Source organism: Atheta coriaria, unplaced genomic scaffold (assembly GCF_025399875.1).
Source record: "Atheta coriaria isolate IRGN ID8LTWV9N9 unplaced genomic scaffold, Caltech_Dcor_3.1 hic_scaffold_4_pilon, whole genome shotgun sequence".
NCBI classification, from domain to species: domain Eukaryota; kingdom Metazoa; phylum Arthropoda; class Insecta; order Coleoptera; family Staphylinidae; genus Dalotia; species Dalotia coriaria.
This window is the reverse complement of record NW_027045446.1, coordinates 8292034-8319109: the sequence shown is the minus strand read 5'-3', so window position 1 is coordinate 8319109 and position 27076 is coordinate 8292034. Positions and strand designations below refer to the sequence as shown.

Genomic DNA, 27076 nt, shown 5'->3' with positions numbered 1-27076 from the left:
AATATACAGAGTCATCATGATCATCAACTTTTTCATAACTTTTACTTTTTTCGCTTGCAAAGAAATAAAATTTCTAAGTTTAAGATTGAGTGTCCTTGATATGATGGTTTGATGGAGGCGGGGACGGCGGCGGCAGTGTCTCCCCTGCGTTACGGTATTTAACGGCGCATCGGTTGCACTAGCACTGCATTAGAAGCGGGGTGCTCGACGCGTGTACATCTCAAAACACAGCATGATGCCAAATTTAAATAGAAATCGTTGTAGAAAGAAAATTTTGAAATTCGCTGTGATTTGCTTTGGCAAGCCGCTCGCGTAAATTCCACCACGTCACTATAGTGCAAAGTTTGCGCGGTCGTCGTTGGCAACGAGCACACACGTATCCTCGATAAAATAAATTCTTGATCAAAATCACACAAGTGCGACGAGGAGCAAACCCGCGTTCCGACATGCGAGCACCGTGCGCAAATTGAAAAGAGACCCGCATAGTTTTCCATATTTTTCGAAATCCATCCACCGGAGTTGAAGCAGCGGTGTGGGTTTCGTGGGCATTATAATTACTGCGCGCGACCGGTCGGGCCGCGGGCCGCGGAGAGGAAGAAGCGAAGTTTGGGCCGCCCGTTTGGTGCGCCGCGCCGACTCGGGTTCCGCCTCCGGTGCCTTCCCACCGCCTCTGCGCCGGAGCGGCGTGTGACCGTCATTGGAGCGAGCGGTGCGCTCACGTGACCGGCCATCATCCTCTTCAATGGGAAAGAAACAAAAACAACGCGGCCGTTCCGAACAGTAACTACCAACCGACTTGCACGTAACAATCGTTTCCTATTTCTGGCGCACGTCGTCGACGTCTCGTCCTGGTGTCGGGTGCTCCTCACGCGCGACGTGTTTCGGGACGCCAGAGAAGCCCAAGCTGTGAAATTGCATGGAAAGTGAACTTGATCAGTGTGATACAATTGAATTTTTAGTGCGATTTTACTGTGCTTATGGATTGACAACTACGGGACCCTCGCGAGTTACATGGCAGGTTGTTGGCGGGTTGACTCTGGACGTGCGCGTTGCGGATATCACGCTGGACGGCCAACCCTTTCTTTAGTTAGTGACGCGAACGACCGAATCGCACTGTGAAACTGTCAAAATCAACTCGCGAAACTCCGAATTCCAACAAAGTGTGTTCATCACCATCATCATAAAATACTTCAACCTAGGTTGAAATCTTTGAAATTAAAAGATTCTAAGAGATTGATGGATTATTCTCCAACTTACAGTTGATACATTTAAATGTTCTCGTGACGGTTGTGCGGATTGTAGCCGTCATTTTTTCGTGCGTTAAGGGAGTGTGGTGTCGGTGAACGCCGTCCGGATGCCAGCCGGACACTTGGAGGAGGACGACTTCGTTGTGGTCAAGACGCGTTCGACGACGCCTGATGGTCCGGTGGCCGGCGGCGGCTTCTGGCTGTCGGCCACCGGCGCGCCCCATCCGGCCGCCCATCCACTGGACGGTTGCAATGAAACGGGCTTCATCAACAGCCAGCCGTCGATGGCCGAATTCATGACGGCGCTGCCACATCTAGCTTCCGCCGGGGCTGATCTTCAGCATGCGGCTATGAGTCCGCAGCATACGCCACCCGCCGGTTATCCTATGGATGTACCGCATGGGCTTGGCTCGCCCGGCGTTAATGTGCCTGAGTATCCGTGGATGAAGGAGAAGAAAACTACTAGGAAGAATAGTCAACAAGGTAAGCACCCAAACTCCCCTTAAAAACACAAAATTTAGACTTAGAAATGGTTACAACTCTAGGAGACTCAGAATGTTCTCTTTTTGATACAAATTTAAATCCGATATTTTCTTGAAAATGTCTTCTGGGCGAGTATAATACCTGACGAGTATAATACGATTGCAAAGGACATTAAAAGTTTACTGCGCTCTATCATGCGATGACAATGCCGCATCCATCGTGCAACAACGGCATCGCGAAGCATGAAAACACGAAGCGCTGCCTTCGATAATTTCGTGCCTGTTCAACATTTATCGACGACTGGCGACCAGGCCGAGCGCACCGAGAAGGAAAGGAGGCGGTGACACCGCTGCACGCATCGCGTATTATCCTGAGTTGTTTTTTTCTTCTTTTTCATTAAATTACTCCGTGCCACCGAGCCTTCTCAAAACCGTCAGACCTTGGCGCTGCGCCAACAAAATAAAAATTAGAAAAACACGAAATTGGCGAAGTTAAAAAATTTCAAATATCTCCAAAGGTAAAGAGAATCCCAGCGTGCACAAATTGATAAATTCTGACATAAAATAATCGCTGTTAAAGACCGCACTTATCAAGTCATAAAAAGCGATAATAAATTTCGCGCAACTCGAGAGGGGTCCGCGCTCCTTGCTCCTGCCGGTGCAGTTACTCTCGACTCATTGGCGCGCTCGTAAAACGACCAAAATTTTCATCCTAATTTTGTGTATTTCGTGTTTTAACTCGCACGATAAAGCTAAATAAAGTCATTTAACTTTTCGGTAAATTTGTGGCTCACCCTGTACCACTACATTTATATCCTTTGGTATCTCGAGATCGCGCTTCATCAACTCCATCACTCCACCCTCATCTTCACCCCTTCATCACTTCCCACCGATCTGGGTTCTCTGCGGAAACATGCAAACATTTCGACGGTTCTAAAACTACGATTAATTGTGGCTTACGACTACAATTACAACATTACTCAGTAACTGGTTAAAACAATTTGTATATCACCTTACCAAAATTCCATTGGAGCATTTAATTGATGTCTTAACTTGGCAATTTCTCTATCTATCAATTTGAAGCAGTTGTGGCGGCTTTTTACCATACGATTAGTTTGAGTTAATTCTTGACGTTAATTGTATCAGATACCGCCGAGTTGCCGCGCGTTAACAAACCGTAATTCTATTAGAAGTTAGCATCGTTAGATTAGAAGATCTCTGGTGCAAGTTAAGACACTGTAAACGTAAAAGTAGTGTGAGGGTTGCAGTCATCGCTTAAGAATCGTCGGCGGGCAATAATTCACCGACGTGCCGTCGGCACGAGTTCGGGGACACCCTGCTGTTCACTCCTGCTGCGCCAGCGTGCTGTGAACACCGTGTTAGCGTATGTAAACGTCGATTGCGACATCATCAAGCTACTCACACGTGATCTGAGACCCATTTTTATTAAAATATTTATCTTTAAAATTTTTAAATATATTTTTTTTTGTTTTGAAGTAAAATTCATAAATCAATTGGCAACAGATTGTAGCGATGCAAAAAGCATATGTTAACACAGTCTCCCTCGTAAAAGAAATATAGCGGACACAACAAGTTGCCGGGAAAGGAATAAATCTGATCCGAAGTGGTTTGAATGCAATGCGCTCAATGGGTTGTGCGAAGACCTGTGGATTCCGACCCGGGGTGGACGTGTGTGGACGCGGCGGGGCGCGAGTTTATCGGAATGTGTCCCCACAGCACACATAAAACGCGGAGAAGTGATGCTCTTACATGTGCAAACAGTGCTAACTCCACTGTGTCGTATAATAATCTGTCGGGGGCGCAAACGTGCGTACCATCGACGTGCTTTGCAAACTGAATTCAACCGAAAACACCGCCACTCACTAAATCAGTTAATAACTACTCCAGTTGTCCAGTCGTAGACGGATAAATGATTCAAATCTGTCATTGTAGTGATAAATCATTTCGATTGTCATCAATTGATTAAATAACTCAACGGGTTTGTTTGTTATTATACGCGTGAATATTAATCGAAAGAAAATGTGTTTTTGAATTTTCTTAATCCGCTCAGTTTACCCAGCGATTTTTCATTGTTCTGCGCTGATATTACACATGTGTGTAATTCCATTGTGCGCGCTCGTTCAGGTATAAAATTCGTTATATTGGCGTGTAATTATTTACAATGGGCGCCCCGTTACGCGCGTTCGGTTTTTCTTTTGAGGGGCGGGCGGTCGATGCATTGATTGATCGTCTACGGCTCGATTTCGTACCGAAACCTTAATGCCTTCGAATCGTGACTTGGTCTTCAGTAATTTGTTTGAAGTAATGTTTCTAAACGTTCGTGTTTCTTCAAAAATTATTTCCAGCGCTTACATAATGCTGTGTTTTATTGTGGATTATAGAAAATAATTACATTTTAATTCAATTTTGCAGCATAAAAAAATAAAAAAATAAAAATTTAAACAAAGTGACTACTGTATTTCACAATTCTTTGCAGATTTCTGTTTTATCTCAAGCTGAGAATCACACTGGTTACAACGGAATGTTGTTTCGTTTTGTTCGCGAGATATTTCATTAAAGCACATACATTTTTATTCATTCTGTGTGACTACTAAGTCATAGAAGAAAAGAACAATATCTTAATCGTTCGCCATGAGGATTTCCCAAAAATTATCATTGTGTTTTTCAGTCTTCTGTACTACTAGGTTTGCTTGATGACAACTTTACATGAGAATCAAGTCTTATTCCATTTTTATATTTAATATAAAAAGACCCGCAACGGCTGTTTTTCGTTTTGTTTCAGCGTCTCAACTTTTATTATTATTATAAGAGTTAATTACGTCGACTAGGTATAGGCGCGCACATCAGACGGACAGATGTCGTGGGAATGCATCTTTTTCATTTTTCATTCGTGCGCATAGCGTAATTCTTTTATTTTTTAATTTAGTTTTTTTTGTGTTAGCATAACGGTATGTTCAACTTGAAATTTTACGCGCGGCATGAATAAAATTATAATATAAATCATGTGAACAGGACATCGTTTCAAAAATGATTTTTTTCACACCAAAAAATCAAGATTAAATTAAAACAACCTCAAAATTCACTTAGAATTAGAATATACGTGGTTGGGTTTTTAAAAGCATGTTGAACACGAATGATTTGAGCGATTGCGTATGCACGTTGAAAAATCACACGAAATTTATCTCGGTCTTGAGTTGCGCCCTATTCGAAACTCATCCGCAGGTAACTTATTGCTCAATTAGTTACTCTCGCTCGATACCCAGAACACGCGTCTTCAAACCGTGCACGTTTTATTCAGCACGCCTCTTTGTGCGCTGCACGACGATTAATTTTTACTCACAAGCGAAACTTAAACGAAAAATAAACCAGAACAATAAAAATTAGAAGATGGTGGATGCGCCTGGTGTGTTGCCTAACTGTATAAAATAATATTCTCGATGGAATTCTCGTAGCATGTTGTGTGTCTTCTGGTGTAATATTTTAATTAATAAATTAATAATCCTTGCGTTGGTCGAAGCGTCTGTCGACGAAATGTCGCAACATCGTGCTCACGTCAACTCGGAGCCTGGGAGCAGCGTTGAGGAAAAAAGTTTACTCCGAAGGGCAGGTCAATGATGTCGATATGATGACGCCGTCACCTTGCGGCTACAGATTGATTTATGACGGTTTCCCCCCGTTCGGATTAATTAAAGGGAGAGACAGCCGTGTGCAGTGTGCGCAGAGACGAAGCAAACATCCGTCCATCCAACATATTCAACATATCTAAGCACAACATTACCTGTCAAATAATTTTTATAATTTTTCTTTGCTTAAAAGTAACACAAAAAATAAAATTTATGTAAAATTGTTGTGGTTTGCACACTGCTGGTTAAATTTCACGATTTGACACTTTTACTCTCTCGCAGATGAGATGTTCCAGTGGCGTGCATTTTCCGTCCAAGTTTTTGGCGTCGGCGTCGATGCCGTCGAGGTCGTTCGACGGCAAGTATACAAGGGGGCCCGCCGCAACGCTAATCCATTAATCATTCTGAGTGACTGCCGGGCGCTATTATGAGTCTCTTTCGGGTGCATCTCGTCGGCTGACGTGTACGCCACGCCGCGGCACAACAACAAATACTTGCGGAGAATATCCAAACTTTCAAATTTCCACAAAAATGTTTTGCATCGCACGTACATAGTTATTTTAGTCATGACCTAGGATATAATTTACTTCGGCTAAACAGGAAAAAGCATTAAACTTGCTATTACATTTTTTCCTAATGTGTCATACCTACTTCTATTTCTCATCTTCAAAAGTTGCAGGTTGCAGGTTGTGATGGAACAGGAAGACTCACATTTCCTCTTCCTTCTTGCTTACATTTCTAGTTATGTTTTACCTTTTACAGTGACAATTGACAATGTTGGATGTGATTGTGTAGTTGGATATAAATAGAATGCAAACCGGTTGATAGAAATAGGAAAAAATGTTGTTATGTTGGTTGGAATATATTCTCAGCGTTCAGGTCGTTGTTTGACGCTAATTGGCGCGGTGAATGCATGCAAAACGTTTTAAACACTTGCAACTGGCGTAAATGCGTTTTTCTCACATGCGTTTGTATTTACAGCGCATTTGCAACAATAATTAACGATTTAATAGCACAGTATCTTGCGTTGTCATCGGAATACTTCAAAACAAGCACATTGTGATTTGCATCTTGAACAAATCGTTGCATAGTTGCATAGTTACATAGTTTATTCAGGAAAATAAAAAGTTTGTTCAAATGTGTTTAAAAAACAATTTGAGATCAAAAATATATTATTAGATTGTAATATGAAACAAAAAAATTGATTTTTGAAATTGGTATATTGTAGGATAAAAATAGAGTTTTGTACTTTATGCGGTGTTGCCAATAAAACTAGCTTCAACAATGGCAACACCGCAATATTTGATCAGTTTTATGACGTAAAACGGAGTTATAACCTAAAATTTGGACTCTAAAAACTGGCGAAAAGTGAATTAAACAATACTTAAAAGATTCTGAACACATTTTATTGGATATTGTAGAAATTGAAACAGTTTTAATAACAAGAAAGCCAGAAATTCAAAAAAATTCATCAAAAAATCATAAAAAAAAGGAGTTCTGCGGATAGTTAATGATTAATTTACTTCTGCAATTAAAAAATTAACCACTTACTACCAATTTATTTATCAATCCTTTTTAATTTGAATGCTATTGAACCTGTAGGTGTAGTTTAATCTGATATTTATTACTTGTTACTTATTATTGAGTAATTTTTCTACAATACAACAATATGAGATTAATTCACTCTGGTGTCAATGAAGCAACAGGCCTGTACCGAAATTGAATACGAATACACCACACACTGGACACATTCAGCAAACCAAAAGTAATCCATTCAGCCATTGAAACATTGAATACACGCAGCGACACATTACATTTATTCAGTTGCAACTCTTTGCCGTCGGCCGGCGACGCATTTCAATGGCGAAATGCAAACGGATGAAATAAAGTGACATCAATAACTGACTGGCGCGCACAAACACACAATGAAAGGCGAATGACAAATGATGAATAAGGCTTCAACTAATTGTCTTTAAGTTACATCGCGATACGACTCTACGACAATTCATAACGAGCACAAGCGAGGTCCGTTTTTAATTTTTATTAAACTTTATTGTGTGAAATAAAATAAAAAATAGAAACAAGATATTTATGAGTAGTTTTGGTTACTTGCGTTTATTTCGACATTTTAATCGTGCATTCGAGAAGAAAAAAATTGAATAATAGCCCGTATGGCTTTGGACTTAATTATCGTCGGCAGAAACAAACGCGGCGGATGAAAAATTATTAAACATTATGATGAACCTTGAACGCCAAGGTTGTTAGAAATGGTTTATACGAGTACAACACAAGATAAACTAAAATTAAATTAACCTAAAATAAGACACACTCGGTGTCATTGCTTGCATTGTTATAGGCAACCAATATAACTTTGAAAATGTGAAATGTGTTGCCTATAAATATTCAAAGAATTCCAATTAATTTTGTTGTCCGAAGTGAAAAATTGTTCTCTTCAAACAAAAATTTGATTGCTGACTGTTGACTAGGTTCATGTATGATGAATATACGCATACAAAGTAAACATAGACAATAGTACACCCACTCGTATTCCTGTCATATCGAGCATTTCCATCTCTTCTATCAGTGCTATCCATCGGCGTGTACATTTACAATTTCATAAAATTATATTCCACGCCGCCAACAAAGCGTGGTTCGTAGTACCTTCCTATCCACCGCCACCGGTATTTCCTTATTTATCTGTGTTGTACATCTCCTGCATGTAGGAGTAGCAACAATCGTAGAAACGTGTACAAAACACACAAAATGTTGAAAAACAAACACACGGCGCGGGAACTCAGTGAGCGTGCACTGCAATCTAATATGTTATTCGTGTATTGTATACGATTGCCCGTCATCGAAGCCAGTGGTCAGAACGGTATAGTCCTGGTTACCAATGTTACCATGCTACAACTATAGTACTCGTATACCATTGCAGCCATGTCTTTTTTTCTTCTTCTTCGTATTCTTCATTCGTATGCATGCGGCGGGTGTGTGTGTGTTGGTTGGGTTTTTGTTTCAGTTGTGAGCGTTTCCACGCTGGTTGCGTTGTGTTGCGGGCGCGCGCGTTGTTATCAACGTGTTATTATTGTATAAATTGTATTGTAGTCGGTTGGTTGGTCGCTGGCTCTTCGGATGGTTGGTCCGGTGCGCTCTCGGTTCTTTTTTATCCACGTATGATACGCGTCCGCGGGCGCGAGGCGTGTTTGAATTAAATTATATGTCTCCGGCAACGCAACGCCGAACATGGCCGCCGTGCTCGCGCACGATTTTCATTTGTTCTTTTATTCTGTTTCCATGCAACGCAGCCGAACGCACAATGCTCACCTCTGAACCAGCGCGTTTTGCACGTTGATTTTATGGGTTTTACAACAAATTTATTGCGATATTTTATGTTTTTTTTTAAAGTTAGGTTAATGAATGTCGAATATTAACCTATTTTTATTGCCAAAATTGATTTTTTTAGTTAAAATAATAAAGATTTTATCGTTGTTATTTTGCTGATATTAAAATTACAAAATGTATATTATAAATAATTTTATACTGGTATAGTTTCGAAACCAAACGCCGGAACGACAAAAACCAACAAAACCCAACAATTTATAGAAAAACAGTTATAAAAACGACAAAACTTGAATTCCTCCGCAATTATATTACTAAAAAGGACGCCACGCTTCAAAATACCATAAAATTACACGTCCATACTCACTAAACAACAAACTACGCACATAAAAAAAAACGAAAGAAAAAATTGAATTCAACAAAACAAAACAAAATTGTTTCGTTTTTCGCCTGTGCTCTAAAAAATAATAATTTATAGGCCTATATTAATTATATTTTGTGTAACGTATCAATACATAACATGCGTGTTAAATATTTAACTACTTACTTAATAATTTTGAACTTTTTGCTAGTTGAATAACTGAATAACATCGCAATCATTAGAAAAGCACGACTCATAAACAAAAAAAGTATAAAACTAAAATGCGTCAAAAGCCGAAAATAAAAAGTGAAACGTGCGATCCGAATTGTACGATCAACTTTGGTAACAAGTACCTACAAGCTACATGAAAGGAAAGTATGTACAACCAAAAAATGGATAAAGTGAATAAAAACGTAATAAAGTAATACAAATTGACATGTTGATGAACACGTAGCTTTCGTATACTTGCTTATCATTGTGGTTTGTTAAGTGCAAACAATAATAGTTGTTTATTAATCAAAACATAGTAAATATTACTGAAAAACTAAAAAATGTTTTTATTTAATAATAAATTTTTAGTTGCATAAAATAAAACGTGTTTTATTTGATAAAAATCAAGTCAAAACGCAAGACGAGAATTTATCGTCAACTATTAATCTTTTTCGTGTTTTTATACTGCGATTCTTCTGTATTTATTGCTGCAGCTTTGATGAGTTAAATAATATTCAATTCTAGTAACAAAAACATCTATAATATAAAAATGAATCGCAAAATCTGTTGGTAACTCAACAACGCCTAAACCAATTTGGCCAATTCTTTTTTAAGATGTTCGTTACAGTCCAAGGATGGTTTTTACGGCGAGAAAAATTAGAATAATTGCCGGGAAAACCCTAAAGACAGCCTTTTTCTATAGGATAAAAGTTGGCATTGAGATTCGATCATAGTTCTAGTTAAATAGTTAAATCCGAGATGAAGTGCATTATTGCAATTCTTTATATAATTAATTTCTTTAAAATAAAATTTCGAATCTTATTGATAGAATTGACCCATACTATGTCTAGAACAAGAAGTAAAACCGAATTCCTTTTGTATTAAACACTACCGGGACGAAGTCGCGGACAAAACCTAGAAAATAATAAATATATGCACAATAAATAATTTAATTTATTTAGTTTTCATACTCGGACAGTGAAATCTGCAATCAATAATGTTAAACAAAAAAACAAAAACACAAATAACAAGACTACGTTTTAATTACAAGCGTGCTAATTATGTTTTTAAAAATTCTAACAGCCAATAATTAGTAAGTATTGATTTTACTTTCTGTTTAAGCCTGGCCCAAATGAGTTAAAAAGTGAAACAAAACTAAAATTACTTTCAAAATTTGTGTTCGATACTTGTACCGCATCTCAAAGCTTGAATATTGTGACACAAATTAATAATTTTTTTATGTCATTGTATAATGTGTCTCCAGGTGAAACAAGATACGCTGTATGAGTATGCTGGTGATACTGATAAGATATGAGTGCTTCTTAAGAAATTATGACACCGTTTGTTTAGTAACCTAAGCACACCTCGAGCCACCGCTCCGTTTGTCTTTATTCTCTCGTAGATAATGAATAGTTATGCATGCTTTTATCCGAGTGCAGCTGAACGTAACACGTTGTGTTCGACGTTACGTGCTACAATTACGCTAATTAAAAAAAGAACGTAACTCGGACGACGACGCCAAGAAAACTATAGCGTAGACTTACGAAATACTCGCGACGACGCCGGCAACTGACAGGAATATCTTACATGTTAATAATGATAATTGCCGGCTACAAAAGTGAGTATTAAATTTGAAATCATAATTTATCTACGTGCCACGATAATATTCTAATCGGAATAATACAAGTACAAAGTATGAATTAAAACTATGATAATTACAATTTGGTGTATGGGTAAAAACAGAAAAAAGAAACATTTTAATTCTTCAAATGTAGCAATTTTTATGTTCAACTTGGTATTATTTTCTTGTTACTGTTGGAAGTTTCGTGCGTTGGTAACTCCTTCGAAAACTTGGATCAAGTCATGAGAAGCCGGCACGATAGTAACGCAAACTTAACCCTAAAATACCAAAACTATGCTATATTCAAAAAGAAATGTTATTTTGGTTGCCTATGCTTAGTATTGGAATACTTGTAGGGTTAATTCGATATTTCCGCATAAAGACGAAAACAAAAACGTGCTAGCACACCACCAATCGCAGGACGCAAACGTAAGATATAGAAACGAAATTCGGGACACACGACACATGCAACCTCGCCTGTGCCACGAATTCAGAATACCGGCAGCGAGCGTTTTTCGTGGGGCCTTCGTGTTCGGATAATTCGTGCTCGAGTGTGTTTGTCGGTGTTTGCTGGTGTCGGCGGCGTTCGGCTTAATGTCCGAAGGCATGCGAAAACGACATTACCAAACGAAAAAAACAACAACCCGGACCGAAAATGCGCGTTACGTTCGTTACGTTTCGGTCGCAACAAACAATTCTTGCTGTTGAGTAGATGTAGAAAAACTGGCAACGTCGAAACGGCAGTGAAACACGTTTTGGCCACGTAACCTCCTGCCAACATAACCAGCAACTTTGGAATTGTAGGCGTAACGTTCATATTTTACTGATTAAAAAAATTAATTATGGATAAAAATAAGAACTAACGTCAAGCACCGAAAAAAATATTAAAGTGTAAAGAAACTAAAAGAATTGATTTCTATTTTTTATCTTATAAAAATACTTTGTTTGGTATAAGAGTTTATGTTGCCTGATATAAAAGACAATATTGTGTATCATCTTTTGACAGCTGATTTTAGAAATCTAGCAACAGTGCAATGTAAAATAAGTAAACATATTTCAATCTATAATATAAAAGTTTATCGCAAAATCTGTTGGTAAGCGCATAACTCAACAACGCCTTGACCAATTTGACCAATTCTTTTTTTAAATGTTTGTTAAAGTCCAAAGATGGTTTTTACGGCAAGAAAAATACGAATAATTTCCGGGAAAACCCTATAGACAGCACTTTTCTATAGGATAAAAGTTGACATTGGCATTCAATCATAGTTATATCGTAGTTAAATAGTTGAATCCGAGATGGCGCGCTGCAGTGCATTAATAGTAATTCTTTATATTATTAATTTCTTTAATTAAAATTACGAATCTTATTGATAGAATTAACAAATACTATGTCTAGAACAAGACAGTAGAAACGAATAACATTTTTATTAAACACTCTAGTTTATCATAAAAATTAAAACTGAATTTGCAAAAATATAGAAAAAAAAGTGTCAATATATTGCATGGAACATTAATTATTATGCAATTTTAAATATTTCTAATGCTAATGCGACCTTTAAGTGCAACTTTTAATTTCTCCTGCGAGACAAAACCTTCACCAATGGCTTTAAAATCTAAATCAAGTCCTCTCCGCAGGTCCGCTCTCACAGCTAACTTGCTGAGGGTGAACCCGAGCATTATAACTAAGAAGGCAATAAATTTTCGCGGTAACGCTTACATGCACACTAAACGCAAGCGTATGCTTAAATGTTCCTCTTCCGTCTTGCATAAATAGTAAGAGTAAAACAAAACAAAAACCGAAAAACAAAACAGAAGCAGGTCCACCAGAGTTGATGTTCCATGAGTTTTTATTGGCTCGCTGACATTTCCTTCTGCGACGCGCCAAACGACTCGCGAGTTTTCTTACTCTGCGGGCCGAAATTTCACTCGGGGCGCCGCCGAAAAATATTGCAGTTAATTACCCATCACCCTCCTTTTTGGATAATAATTCTTTGCATATTCTTCCACTAAAAACTTTGCCACCCACTAATCCGGTAGGGAAAAAATAAAAGCAGGCTGGAACAGGAAGCTAGAGCAAATAGGGACGCTTTTTAATGGGGAGCAGGACAATTTAAAGTATATCCACATCCAGCACAATCTTAATTCGAAAAATATTCATTGCTTTATATAAATTTTTGAATTTAAATAAAGTTTTCAGCTTTTGAGTTAAAAGCTGAACACTCATACAGTAGCAGTGGTAGAAATCAAGCAAGAATTTATGAATAAACAGTGAAGAAACTTAATGACTTGTGCTGATTATGGGAACGGCAATAATTCCAAACGCAACGTTCCGTTAAGTTAAAGAAGCTCGGCGCTGCAGCGCAAGAAGCGAGGAAAAGGCCGCTGTGGCCGCGGTCTGTGCGGAATGTCATTTTTATGTTCTTCGCTTTGCCTGCGAACTGCAAACCGCTAGATTTATAATTCACAATCAGCCGGCAAACTCGCCGAGTAAAAAATTACACAGAAAACAAATTTTTAGTCAAACGGCGTAATTTTTTGTGTTTTCTACATTTCTTACCATCTTTACACACAGAAAAAAAAAACTGTCCATTTATTCTTTCCTTCATTTCTTGGTTTCCTTCCCAAAAAATGACGAAAAAAGCAAGCAGGGTCTTGTTTCCCTTAGTTGAATGCGCTCTGCAGTGGCACGGCTGTTGCCGATGTTGCCGATGGATGCGATGTCAGATGTCACTTTTTGCGCTTTCTCATCGTCTCCATAGCCACCACTATCAACGCACCACGATCAACGAGTACCGTTGGCTTGTTTGCCAGCGTGTCGGAATTCCACGCGGAGTGAAAAAATATATCCGAGACGGCGTCTGGCGAAGGATGTGCCAAATCGCGGCGTGTATGAGAAATCGTAGGCTGCGCGGGTGGCAGTCACGGCCGCTTACCCCTCGACGTTCTCTCGCATGTCGTTTGTCGTCCTTGTAAGTAGACTACTTACTATCCGAAGCCAGGCGATGATTTTCGTGTGCCCAGGGTGGAAGACTGATGATCGTACGCAATGTGCAGAAAAATCTGTAACAAGATCTTTCCAACATCACCATAAACAAGATGTACTATTCCGCAACCAGTCGTACAACGCAAAAATTAATAAAATGCACCGATTTAAAACTTTGATAAAAATTGTGTGATGACTTTGAAAAACTAAAAGTGATGATAGCGAAACGTATCGAACACGAGAACACGCGTGACGATGACGTTGTGCAAACTGCAAAATTTCGCCCTCCGCGCGCGACTGTGCTGAAAGAGATGATAGAATTATTAATAGTCGACGCGTCTGCCAAGTGTGTTATATGCAAGTCATCCTACGTCAGAGCTTTTTCCCCAGCCGCGGTGTGCAGTTCCGTGTCTTCCGCAACATCGTCGCGCCAAAAAAGCCATCGTCCTGCTCATCGCGGGGTGTCGTATCGGCAGTCGCATCTCCAAGGGAAGTGACGGCCGCATTAGCAAGACAAGGATATTAACGGCAGCCGGCCAGAACCTATGATCGATATTTTATGCATGTACGAGGATGATTTCGTCAGCAACCAGACGAGACGTACACAAATCAGCAGAAATCTTCGAAAACTAAAAATCAGATATTCACCCAGAATCGAAATTTTGATTAATTGCGTTAAGATGAGTTCATATTAGTTTGGTATTAGTTTTAATTAAAACCGCACACCGCGTAATCCCATCGCTTGCGGTGCGTGCTGATCCTGTTATCCTGTTGCGGTTGAGCGGTTAAAATATGAACGAAGCACAGTGTCTGGCAGTTACAACACTATCTCCTGCTGCTGCTGCTGTTGTGAGGGAAGAGTGAATAGAGAAGAGACACTTGCGCGCCTCCTACCGCAAGAGGTGCTCTGACTTGACAAGCGGTGTGTGCACTCGTGGCGTTTGTTTGCTTTAAGGATTTACGAGGGCGAGCGTCAACCCTTTCAACCCAACCCTCTAGGTTGTCAAAGAACAACCAAACAGAAAAAAACATGAGTAAATAAGCTTAAATTACTTTGTAAACTTTAAGGCTAAAAATTGAGGTTATGTAGAGGTTATAAATTAAGGTTATGATGGAAATTGATCAGTGATGGTTTATGGGATCATTTTACGCACGTGATTATAGCCTGCGAGGGTTGTAATTATGAAAAGGCATGTTTGCCATAAAATATGAACGTTTCGGGTGCGAATTTTACGAGCGGCAACATCAGGTGGCTCGTAAACTGGAATCGCAGCACTAAAATAATAGTTTTACGACGTGTCAAACCGTTTATAGGCGATTTGCTACCACATCCAACACAAATTCGTAATTTAACAATACATAACCTCAATTTTTTTATAAAAAAAAATTTGTGGAGTTCTTTTTTAAAAGGGTTCTCCTCAGATTATCTTGAATGCTAATGCAAACGACTGTAAAGACGCTTCATTACAAAAGACACCACATAATAGGGTAAATGCTCATTGAGCGAGGGGTTTTTAAAACAATTGACAATCGAAACGCGCACTTTCCACTTCACTTAACTAACTACAACGCAGCCCTGAGCTTTTCTTATCCCGCGGCACAATATCTGGTTGAGAGAGTTCCCAGATAAAGTGGTTACATTCAATTGCCCTTGTTTTCGTTTTGCCTCGTTTCCTATTATTATGACATTAAATGCTACATAGACAATTTACACCTTTTTTCCTCAGTGTCCCAGTGGACGCTCGCATGCGGAAGGGACGAGTTTCATACATATATAAGGTTATCTTTGAACTCCCCAAAGTTCGGGTGGTGGGTTTTTGCCCTCCGAAGTTTTTCTTCGCTATATGAGCTCGGTTATTTGCTGGGAGCGGCGAATGTTGTCGTCCAGCCGGCGAGATAAGAGTCCCGGAGCGTGTGAGGGATGTTAATGTGCTTGGCGAAGACCGTGCAGGAAAGGAAAAGACCACCACCGCGTACGTGGACTTCCGCAGATGGGCGTCCTTTATAGACAATGGGGACATCCGCCGAAAAGGTGGCCACTTGTCGTCGGGCATAGGGGGGCAAGAACGGTCATCTAGATCGGGCCAAGCCGACATGCTAATAGAATGACCAACTGTCCGGACTCGACAACCTCGATTCGGGTGGCAATATCGCACGCCGGATAGGATTGCCTGAAATGGGGTCCGAGATTTGAGGTTTTGGTGGTTTTCGGACGCGGAAGCAAAAACAAACCGACATGGATGTAGGTATATTTCCTTTTTGTGGCCTGGTTTCTCTTCCATGCAAATCGGAAGACTTAAATATTTTGGTTATTTATAAAAATTATGGCGTCATTTTTTGAAAAATGTTTGGAAAACGTTGAAAAGCCCTGATTCTAATGGAGAGAGTTGCTTAAACTCGGCGAGGTTTTAAAAATCGTTTAAAATGTGAATTGAATTTTCTCCCCCTCGCATAATATGCTGGTAACACGAGATGCGGACGGCGGCGGCGGCTGCGCTTCCTCCTTTTTTTTTGCCTTCATTTATTCCGTTCCACTTTCAATCGTCCGTCCGTTGGCGCATTCATATTCCGCTCTCCCGCTTTCTTCCTGCTGCGGTCGGGAGGAGAAAAATATTTCCATTTTTCCTTTCGCACGGCGCGCACTGCTAAGCCGGCGTGCGCCTTTTCACTCAATCCTCATTTCCGCACAAAGTCATAGTCATTCTGAGATAATTTCAAATTGGATATTTTTGTGCGGTTGCGTCGAATTTATTGAAATGGAACATTGACTTTTTTACACATGATAAACTCAACCACACTAAATTTAACCTCAACTAACCTCAAAAGTTACACATGACAATAACGTCCAAAAAAAATTTTTTTAAATAAAATTTAATGTTTTTTTCATTAAAATAGATTTTTACCACTTTGTAAAAACTTTCTGAATTGTTTAGTTTGTGAATTGAGCTTTAGATTCTGTATTTTTCTGGAAATTGCAATTTTGTTGCATTTTTCCCATTTTCCATGCCTCGCAATAAAGCTGGAATATTTAAAAATGGAAATTCATCACAAAACCTCAATAGCATTCGGGGTGAACGAATCCCACCCACATGCCGCACATTCCCCCTCACCCCTCCGCTCACCCGCCGCGTAAACCACGCAAGTTTTATTTAGTATTTTCAATACGGCGATACGTCGAGCGGAATTTTTACATTTTTAATATGCATGCGCTTTGCTTATATTCGGCCGCACGGTTTTCATCCCCGGCATTACGTGCGCGTATATGTGTGCGTTGCATTTCGGGGGACGGGAGAACGGGCGGCAGCCACCACCCCACGTCGAACTCCATGGCAGTCGTCAAACTCGAGCGCTCAAGCTGATGCCGACCGGAATCGGGCGGAGTGCACACACACACCCTCACGCACACCGACTCAACGCTTAGGGGTAGTCGACACGCACACACCGAACACTTTTTGATTGACAGCTACGTCTGTCCAATCACGAGCGCGGAATACTGATGAGGCGCACGTCAATCACTCGATGCGAATGTGGGGCCTCGAGCAACGCAAGCGTTTCATCCCTTCAACGGGGGCGAAACCTTCGAAATTGTGAACTGGGCGCGTTTTCCAATTATACGACCTATACTTTTATATATCCTATGTAGGTATATAACTATTTCATCCGCGGTGGTAAAAAAAATGTGTTTTTACTTTTTCAGTAAAAAAAATTTTGTGGTTGCAGTTTGCAGTTGATAACTTAGTTGGGAGATGTATTGCGTAGTTAAGATTTCGTTTAAATAGGGGAAGCCGCGATACCCCACTAACGACTGAGCGCGACGCGAAATCTGCGAAAAGATTTATTCCAAGGGGGTGTGCGTCGCCAGCACGGGGGGCAAAATTTAAAATGTATGTGTCGTTTTTATGCGTTCGCTTAAGACGCGCCCGCCAGCGACGAGTTTGCTGAATTAAAAGCTATTCCGAGCAGGAACAGCAGCAGCAGGCCACGCAAAAAACCGCAATAACGCGCACGCCAACAACCGAAACACTCCACAAAAGAAATATTACTCGCGTGCAGTTAAAATAAAATCTGCAGTTGAATCAGAACCATGAAAATAAAAAATCAACATTTTTACATTTTTTACGATTTTTTCGTTTTTTAAGGTTCTGAAAATCAAAAATAACACATATTCAAATTAGGTATCAAAGAATTTGTTTTTCTTGGGACCGTCAAGTTGACTTGCAAAAACCGTCTTCGTTTTTTACCACTTTTTCTCTTCGTATTTCGCTCCCCTTGCATACATCTTAGTGTTTTTGCGTTTTTCAAGCGCGGCTCTTATCTGCGATACTCTCCGCTCCTCCATTCTCAGTCCTCGACCCGGCTTGCAGGAGCAATTCGACAAGAACTGCAAGAAGCAACTTGTTTCTACTTTGCTGGAGGTATAAGTATAGGTATAGCGTGGCATGCGACATTGCGGTATGGTAATGTCTTGGAAAAGTTTTCGTTTTTCGCGCTTGGAACGATTCTCGATTCTTGGTCGTCGTTGCCGGTTTTTTTTTTGTGGGCACGCCGCGGAATAAATGAGCTTCGAGATAATTCCGAAACTCTTATGCGGCATTACGAGGACGTAAAAAATATGCGAAAGCTGTAAAGAAATCCAGATTCAGTGAAGAAAGTTATCTGCGACTGCGGAGTAAATAAAAATTTAACACTCGGCGTGAGTCGTGCCCGTGGCCGCACACGAATGCAACGAATTAGAAGAGGAATTCATTACGCGGCGATACGAAACAAGTGAACTGTGTGTATGCGTGGTGCGGTGGAGATACCCGACGGTTAATCCTTTACAAAATTGAATCGTCATTCAGGGCAGTCCACAATACGTGGCGCAGAATGCACACACCTGAATAGTATTTAATCACTGGCCGCACGATTTACATAAAGCCGTGCATGCGTGATGGACCTGTCGGGTGGAGTTGAATGCGGCGACGACAGATAGCATTTATTAGTAGCGGATGGCAACGCGAAACAGGTATCTACAAAACGATTATAAATGGTAATTTGTCCGAATGGTGACCGACTGAGATGCGCGCGCGGAACGGATTGACATGAATGAAATAATAAATGAATCTACTACGATGCACATTTATGAAATTCATCTGGAAAAAATCTGTCGGCCACCGTGAACACAATGTAAAAATAAAATCCTATCGCAATATCAAAAAAGTCTTAAAATCCACTTTGAAAAAGTTTCGAAAAAATATTTCAAAGAAACGCGCGCGCGTCTTGAAGCGAAAGAACAAACACACGTCGTATCGCAGGGTAGTGAATGAAAGAAGACTTGGAAGAGAAAAAAAAACGAGACGGGAATCCGCCACGCGGTGCGTATTAAAGAACAGAAATGAAACGCGCAAAAAAAGGAAAGCACGCGATGAAAAAGAAGCAACGCGGAAAAGAACGAGATGTAACTTAAGAATGATTAATTAGAGTTTTTCTCGGCGCGCCGTGGAAGGGTCGTTTTCGGGGTCGTTTGCGTTTTTTTCGCGCTGCTGTCCCGCGCGTCTCGTGTCACGTCAATCCTTGTTTCTCATGTCTCCAGCGCGTTCTGCCATATTTCCAGCGTTCCGATGCATGTTTCTCGCACTTTGTCAACGCACTTAATGATGGACCTAGAGTTGTAACTGTTTATAATTAGATCTCGTCGTTTAACGTCTAGATTTGTGATCCAAAATTGAGTTTTGAAGTAGTTGAATGTTGAAAATCAAGTCAAGATTGAACCTAATGAACATGCAGATAATCGCCTTGCAGAAAACGGCCTCCCTAGACGTCTGAGGACAGCCTACACCAACACCCAGCTTCTGGAACTGGAGAAAGAGTTCCACTTCAACAAATATTTATGTCGACCAAGGAGGATTGAAATTGCTGCTTCGTTGGATCTCACTGAAAGACAAGTAATTATTAAATATTATAAAAAATTAGACGTAGATTCTAACCTTGTTTAAATTCTAGGTTAAAGTTTGGTTCCAAAATCGTCGTATGAAACACAAACGACAAAGTGTTGGTAAATCCGGTGAAGATGGCGATGATAAAGATTCCGTAACCAGTGAAGGAGGCAAGAGTAAAATGTCCGAAAAATATCTCGACGATGAGTTGGCGAAAAAGAGTTGTCAAGGTTGCGAGATGCCCACAGCGGCACTCTGTGGTACTAACCATGAAGACGTCCCTGATTTAGGCTCCAACCGAGGGAATAACAACAACACCCCCAGTGCTACTAACAACAACACCAGTTTCAATAACAACAGCAACGGCGCTAGCAGTGTTGCATCAAGTGGATCCTTTGATAAAATGATGGAGGAAGATAGCAGGTCTAACGAGGACACGGCTGCACATTCCTCGCCACGTGTAAACAAAAAGAACTCAATTGGAGGTAGCAGTAATATCAATATTAAACTAGAAGCAAGACGGAATTCTCCAAATTCTATAGATCGATTAGACCAACATAGCCGGAAGACAGTTTTAACGAAAATATCTCCGAATAGTATGAAGGATGGTCCCATGGATCAGGTCAAAGGAAACAAAGTTGTTATTAACAATCAAATGCAGAGTCCTTTGGGTAACACTTCTAGTGCCCTTGGTGGTAGTATGATGTATCCGCATCTTCAGAGGTCTTCACCTACCACAGCCACGGCAATTGCTTCCGCAACAGTTACAATACAAAATGTCCAACCGAACGTACCCAATGTCTCTGTACCTAATGGACCTAACGGATCAAACATTCCAGCATTCGCTGCGCGTGGAACCGGCGCTGCAGCGCAAAACAATCACTATCAGAATTACGCAATGGGCGATTACCGAACAGCAGCTGATCGCAAAGCGCAGTACTTGCAACAATATCAGAATAATCAAGATGTCTACGCTGAAGCAGATTATTCCAACCGGCTAGCAACTGGTCATAGCCAACTTGCTTCAGGTCACCATCCTAACAACACCACGGTGACAGCTACCAACCGCCGGCGACAATCCTATCAAAGTCCCTATCAATCCCAACAGCATTACTACTACAACAAAACCCATGAGGGTTATCAACAATCGTTACATAATAACAACCCTTACAATGCACAATACCAGGAGTACAATTATGGTTATCCAGGTGCGATGTATTCGAATGATGCTGGTGTGACCAATGAGATGACCCCACATATGGGTACACATGCAACTTCACATCCTACACCCGCGGCTCCTGCCGCTCCAGTTGCACATCACGAAGCTGCCTACTACAACAACGACCATGCAATGATGCAGCATAATGCAGGTGCTGCTTCCGGGAAGATCTACTATGACAGCGCTGCTTATAATGCAACCCAGACTACACCAGCGGATCCTTCGGGATACATCAGTGCTGCCGCCAGTAACCCGGCGGATATGTACAGTCCTAATCAAAGTCAAAACGCTGCGCAAGCAATGGCGTCTGCTATTATGACACCACCAACTAGTGTACAGACAGATTCCAGCGATAATTACAATTCTTTTCATCAGTTCTACGCTGGAGGTGAACCCCAAGGTCATCCACAGCAGACTCCGGGCGAAAACAGTAACAGTTCGTCGGATTTCAACTTTCTTAGCAACCTAGCAAATGACTACACGCCTGAATACTATCAGATTTGATTTGAGTGCAATTACTAAACACTAAGTTCTAAACAAATGTAAAAAATTCAACATGGATTCTGTAAAATAGCGTTACAATCAGTCAGAGTCAGAGATTCATCCGGGAGGCGACTTTAAACACTCGTAGTGCATAGCTAATTAATTACTAAAGTGATATTAATTATCTTGGACACATGAATAGATTTATTCATTGCAAGCATTCAACATGAACTCAAAGTGATATAAATCTAATTGATATACTTAAATAGATGAACAGAACAACACTTTTAATCCGTAGACAATCGAAACATTTGGAATCTAAACTAAAATGATTAAATAACAAACAGAAAGAAATCACCAAAGCTAAATTTAAACATAAAACACTTCAGAATAAATAGTAAGATTATATAAACATGCAAAAAGCAACAGTTAAACATTTGTACATATTATTTCATTGTAACATATTCACGTCACCAATTCACCAACGTATTGCAAAACAAAACCAAGCACCACTTCAATTCAATTCAATCGAATTCTATTCTATAATAATTGAATCATAACTAAACTCTAAAAATAAATGAAAGCAATGTTTATGCATTGCAATAATGTTAATTTCACTTTCAAAGTGCTAAACAAATGCATCATTTTTAAATAAACACTTGCCACATTTACACTACGAACACCCTGTATACATATTATTCAACACACACGATGACACCGCCACCTACACACAAAATTCGATACTAATCAATGAATAAGTTATCTAATTGAATATTTGTTGTTGTTCCACTGTACATAATTAAATATGTTGTGCGTACATATGATTTGCAATGAGTGGTTGTTTTTCTTCAGATGAACAACAAACACGTTGTCGCATAATTCGCATCAAGGCATGAATAAAACAAAATACTAAATGTATATGAACATGATATTGGTAACATTGATTATATAAATGAATAAGTAATGTAAGATTTTAATTAATTGATTATACGATGATAACATTATTAATATTATTAATTCCAAGAATTGTAATAATATCGCTCTTATTGAATAATGAAATGAACACACTTTTTATTGATTCTCCTTTATACATACATATTGCATTATTATTGATGGGGACGAGTCGGATGCGATGATAATGTGTTAGTTAAATTTATTTTTATTACTATTGTGTAATTTGATTGTAATTTGTAATTATGATTATAAGATTACATGATGAAATTGCGTTATTGTACTATTTCTATTATATAAATACTTATTCGATTGCGAATGCTATTTGTGATTTATTTATGTTTAAAGCGCCTAAGTAGACATCTTATGCGTTTTGAGAGGGTGAGTTTGAGTTGGCTGAAGTATAAGGGAGGAAGATGTCCAAATCGTTCCAAGTATTACGTTCATATTGGAAAATAAGGTGTCTGACATTGATGAATTACCGTGCGACTTGAGTGAGTGAGTCATCCTGCTGTTTCTACCCTTCATACTTGTGATCCCCGTGATACGTCCTCCGTGAGATTCATAAAACGCATATTTTAATTCATTGCTGTTCTTTTAATATTGTATATTGGTAAATTTATCAACAATTATCAGTTTATATTAGAACTGCGCTTGTGCAGATTTGAAATACTGTTGTACGGCTACATTTACATCTTGTAAGTATATTTGGTTGCATAGAGTAACAAAAACAAAATTCTAGTGTTGTGTTTTATCTCTAAAAAAAATAAATAAATGTAGTGATAGTACTTAGTCCTAATATATATTTTAAAATATTATGTACAGTTAAAAACAATAGTTTACACTATAAAACTTGAAAGAATGGAGTAAGTTACTACAAATAAGATAATTTATTTGTATGTAAATACATAACCTCTGATGTTTTAATAACAACTTTTGTTTTATTCCGTTCTTTCTAGGAATATGTTTGCAGAGCAATCAATTTAATTCCATATCAATGGATAGTCAAGAAACATGTCCACAGTGTGCGGGCACACTCTCGAATGGACCGACTCGTTTAGTACAAGACAATTGTGGGCATAAAAAAATGCAGGCTGTGCCTTCTAAACGATGAAGACTTCTGTAAGCAATGCTCCTTGGAATTTCCAGACCACACTCCACTTCATGCTCAAATTGATTGCCATACAGCAGTCATTACCTACCAGAAAAAGTCTGACAATGAGGTTGATGATAAACTAAATAAAGTTATAATCAAGCAGGAGCAGCTTGATGCAGAAGTGCCAGATGTGCCTGAACCAGACAAACCAGAAGGAACAGGCCTTAATAAAACTAATAAATTAACCACAAGCAAAATTTTATCTGTACAGCACATTAGTTTCGATTCAGTTAAACAGTTGTATACATGCAGCTTTTGCAACAAAAGCTTTACAGGGAAATCTAAAGTGAAATATCATAAATATTGTAATGGAGGTAAGAAAATTGTAGTTTTTTCTTAGAATTATTTGCTTATATTATAAATAATTCATTGTAGAGAAGCGTCCGCACGTTTGTGATATCTGTAATCAGGGTTTTATAGCAAAGTCGCACTACACCGCTCATTTATTAACGCATCAAAAGTTGAAACCGTATAAATGTACAGCAGCTGGATGCGGAAAAACATTTTCAGAGCGCAGTAAACTAAACAGGCATCGCTCTACTCATGGCACTAACAGACCGTTTATTTGCCAGGAGTGTGGTAAATCATTTAAAATTAAAGAAAATCTGCGAACGCATTGTTTGATTCATAAAAAAGAGAAACCATACGCATGCACTGAGTGTGATTTACGATTTAGTCATTCTTCTAATTTAAAGAAACATTTAGCTGTGCATACAAGTAAGTATAATCTATACAAAACAATCCATTTTGATGCAAAACAAAACAAAATGGCGTTATATTTAAGGTGAGAAAGCACATATGTGTGACCAATGTGGAAAACGTTACAAATTAAAATGGGCGTTAACTCTCCATCGCAGAGTTCACGCTAAAACGCGTCCTAATAAATGTTCAACATGTCACAAAGCCTTCGTCCACCTTAAAGACTTAGCTCGCCATGAATTAATTCACGCGGAGAGCAAAGGTTTTCGATGCGGTATTTGTTCCTCGACGTTCAGACGAAAAGACAATCTGAATCGCCACGCACGTAATACTCATCCGGGAAAGAAACCGCAAATTATCAAATGTGTAGATACACCGAACGCAATCAAAGTTATCACTTCACAGCCACCAGCGCCTACGATAACTAAAACAGTCAAAACGGAAACTATTCCATCAATGCCTGATAAATCATTGCAAAAGGATGTAACTCCAGTTGTGAAGTCTCATCCAGTGCAACCAGTACATGTGCCAGTAAAACTTGCATTTAAAACATTGTCATTCAGGAGAGATTATAAAATTAACAAGTAAGTTACTAAACAAAGTTAAAATTGTTTTATATTGACATTATTTTCGTAGTGATTTTGTCGAGTCGAAACCAGATCATGTAAGTATCTACGAAAAAATCCTCAAACCCAGGAGTGATATACAACGCACGTCAACTGTAACAACTAATACGAGAAATGACTCGGAAATAACCAAAGAAAGTGCGAGTGTCTTTGAGCAGACTATTCTTACACCGTTTAACGCTCCGCCGCATTACGAAACATCGTTTGACAATAAACAACACGCAGTAATCAAGAACATCAAGTTCAAGCTGCCTGATAAGTATACAAATCTGAACACCACGAGCAAGAAATCCATGATGCCGGATGGTAACATCGCAACTACGTCAGTTATAGTTAACACAACAGGTAACCAACAGACAGTCTAGTATCAACCAAATATGAAATTTTGTAATATTAATATTTTAAATATTTAAATATTTTCAATACAAATACAACAAATTAAATATTTAATGTATATATGATTACGGTGTATATATCGTAAATATTTTTATGTACTTCATACAAAATATAAATTCGGGGTTTTAATAGTGCTAGTATAAATATTATTAAGTAAAAAGTTAAGTAAATATAAATTATTTATGTGTTAGAAGGCAGTTGATGGCTAATATTCGTTTATATTATTTTAGTTGGCAAAATTTGTCATACTTCTACTCATTATGGAAGTTAGTCGTTTATTAATTAATTAAAAGGCACTTTTTGGTTTAGTTTGTGGGTATTGACGCACGCGACTAGTTTTCTTCGCTTTGTCACAACAAGGTGGAGGTGGAGTTGGTTTATGCTCCATGTAACGCTTGTAGATTCTATAAAAAAAATAGGTAATATGATTAATTTTGTCATATAAGTAAAATTTCGCTTACACTCTGTATGATTCACTGCGAAGGAAATCCAGCAGATGAGAGACGCCAAGTTTCAACTGATCGGCAATCGGAGGTACCCAATCATTGCCTTCGAATTTAAACGCAGACTTCTGGGTGTAATCCAGAGAACCGATTTCAGGCGGAAGAATCGTCAAACGATTGCCTTGCAAGTGTAATTCGCGCAGGCGTGGTAATTCCCCGACTTCTTTAGGTAATTCAATGATGTCGTTTTCACGCAAAACCAACTAAAACAGCGATATTATCATCAAATGAAATAATTTTTAATATTTACTCACAATTTGTAAGTTTTTCAAGTTTTTAATTTCTGCTGGAATGCACTCAAAGTCATTATCACCCAGATATAACGCCCTGAGAGTTTCCATGATGAAGAAATTGCCTGGCAGTGAAGTTTCCTTTAAATTGTTGTAGGTAAGGTCCAATACTTCAAGCATTGGGAATGCACCAAAACCCCTGGGCAATTCATACAGTTTATTCAGTGATAAATTCAAAATTCTTAGCTTTGGCATAGATGACAATGACATTGGAAGCTCTTCAATGTTATTGTTTGAAAGGTTCAAGATTTCCAGATTGAATAAATTTGCCAGTGATGCAGGAACACCTATATTTAAAAAATATTTATTAAATTCATCAAATTAAGGCTGGATATTTATACTAACTTCTTAACTTGTTGTGGCTGAGTGTTATTCTCGTCAGGTGTTGCATATTCACTGCAAAACATGTTTTATTTGTTATTAGTTTAGCAGTTTTTTTAAATTTTGTTGAAAACTTTTGAATTTGCCGCGGTTGGCGACCCAACCCACTTCCAGGTTAGACAGCAGCAAACCAGCCGTCTCTTCAATGGCCAAATTTGGGCAAATCAAGAATTATCAACGCTTGCTTGTGATACGTACGCAATCCAGGTAGCTCATCGAAGCTGCTGACACCTTTGTCGACCAAATCCACCTCGGGATTATGCGTGTCGCGGGCTTCTTCAATCACTTTCTTTGCCTTCGACATTTTCGAAGCGTTTGGCAGACAGGATACTGGCGCTTCGTTCATTGCGCGCGCACTCGGTTAGATTCAAAGAGGTATGATATATGTATGCAATTAAAAATCGCACAACTAATATTAGCTGCAAGAGTCGCGCAAAACGGCCGTACTTGACGCACACCTGCTTGGAATTACACAATAATCGCTTCTGCTGCCCACGGCTTCCACTCTCTGTGGTCTCGTTTCTGCTATTTCTGAAATGCAACAGTTTTTACTGGTGGGGTGGACGACGG

General features: G+C 39.2%; 3 protein-coding genes across 4 annotated transcripts; 2 read left to right on the top strand and 1 right to left on the bottom strand.

Annotated features, from left to right (window-relative positions):
* Positions 1-735: 735 nt before the first annotated feature.
* Positions 736-22774, top strand: pb (homeobox proposcipedia). 2 transcript variants are annotated; one of them, XM_065301027.1, is made up of 3 exons: positions 736-1730; positions 19654-19811; positions 19870-22774. In XM_065301027.1, exons 1-3 carry the CDS (start codon positions 1355-1357, stop codon positions 21523-21525), a joined length of 2190 nt encoding a protein of 729 aa, XP_065157099.1. In that variant the 5' UTR covers positions 736-1354; the 3' UTR covers positions 21526-22774. The 2 variants fall into 2 exon arrangements, with proteins under 2 accessions (XP_065157099.1, XP_065157101.1); XM_065301029.1 differs by having other exon boundaries at positions 737-1730; positions 19669-19811.
* Positions 22775-23418: 644 nt separating this feature from the next.
* On the top strand, positions 23419-25397 carry LOC135791313 (zinc finger protein 350-like). Its single transcript, XM_065301686.1, is given in 5 exon segments — positions 23419-23536; positions 23538-23925; positions 23987-24328; positions 24396-24894; positions 24947-25397. Coding segments are annotated over 5 exon segments (1668 nt in total). The 5' UTR covers positions 23419-23452; the 3' UTR covers positions 25302-25397.
* Positions 25315-27023, bottom strand: ics (ras suppressor protein 1). Its single transcript, XM_065301688.1, has 5 exons — positions 26705-27023; positions 26471-26521; positions 26090-26412; positions 25794-26038; positions 25315-25736 (listed from the first exon to the last, which is right to left on the bottom strand). The coding sequence occupies exons 1-5, from the start codon at positions 26850-26852 to the stop codon at positions 25619-25621; spliced, it is 885 nt and encodes a 294-aa protein (XP_065157760.1). The 5' UTR covers positions 26853-27023; the 3' UTR covers positions 25315-25618.
* Positions 27024-27076: the final 53 nt, after the last annotated feature.

Bases quoted from the DNA above. Each gene is read 5' to 3' on its own strand.
- pb (XM_065301027.1), top strand. From the start codon at position 1,355: ATGCCAGCCGGACACTTGGAGGAGGACGACTTCGTTGTGGTCAAGACG. The intron at 1,731-19,653 runs GTAAGCACCCAA...ATGAACATGCAG, and splicing joins TAGGAAGAATAGTCAACAAG to ATAATCGCCTTGCAGAAAAC. The intron at 19,812-19,869 runs GTAATTATTAAA...TTTAAATTCTAG, and splicing joins TGGATCTCACTGAAAGACAA to GTTAAAGTTTGGTTCCAAAA.
- ics (XM_065301688.1), bottom strand. From the start codon at position 26,852: ATGAACGAAGCGCCAGTATCCTGTCTGCCAAACGCTTCGAAAATGTCG. The intron at 26,522-26,704 runs GTACGTATCACA...CATGTTTTGCAG, and splicing joins CGATGAGCTACCTGGATTGC to TGAATATGCAACACCTGACG. The intron at 26,039-26,089 runs GTGAGTAAATAT...TCGCTGTTTTAG, and splicing joins ACTTGAAAAACTTACAAATT to TTGGTTTTGCGTGAAAACGA.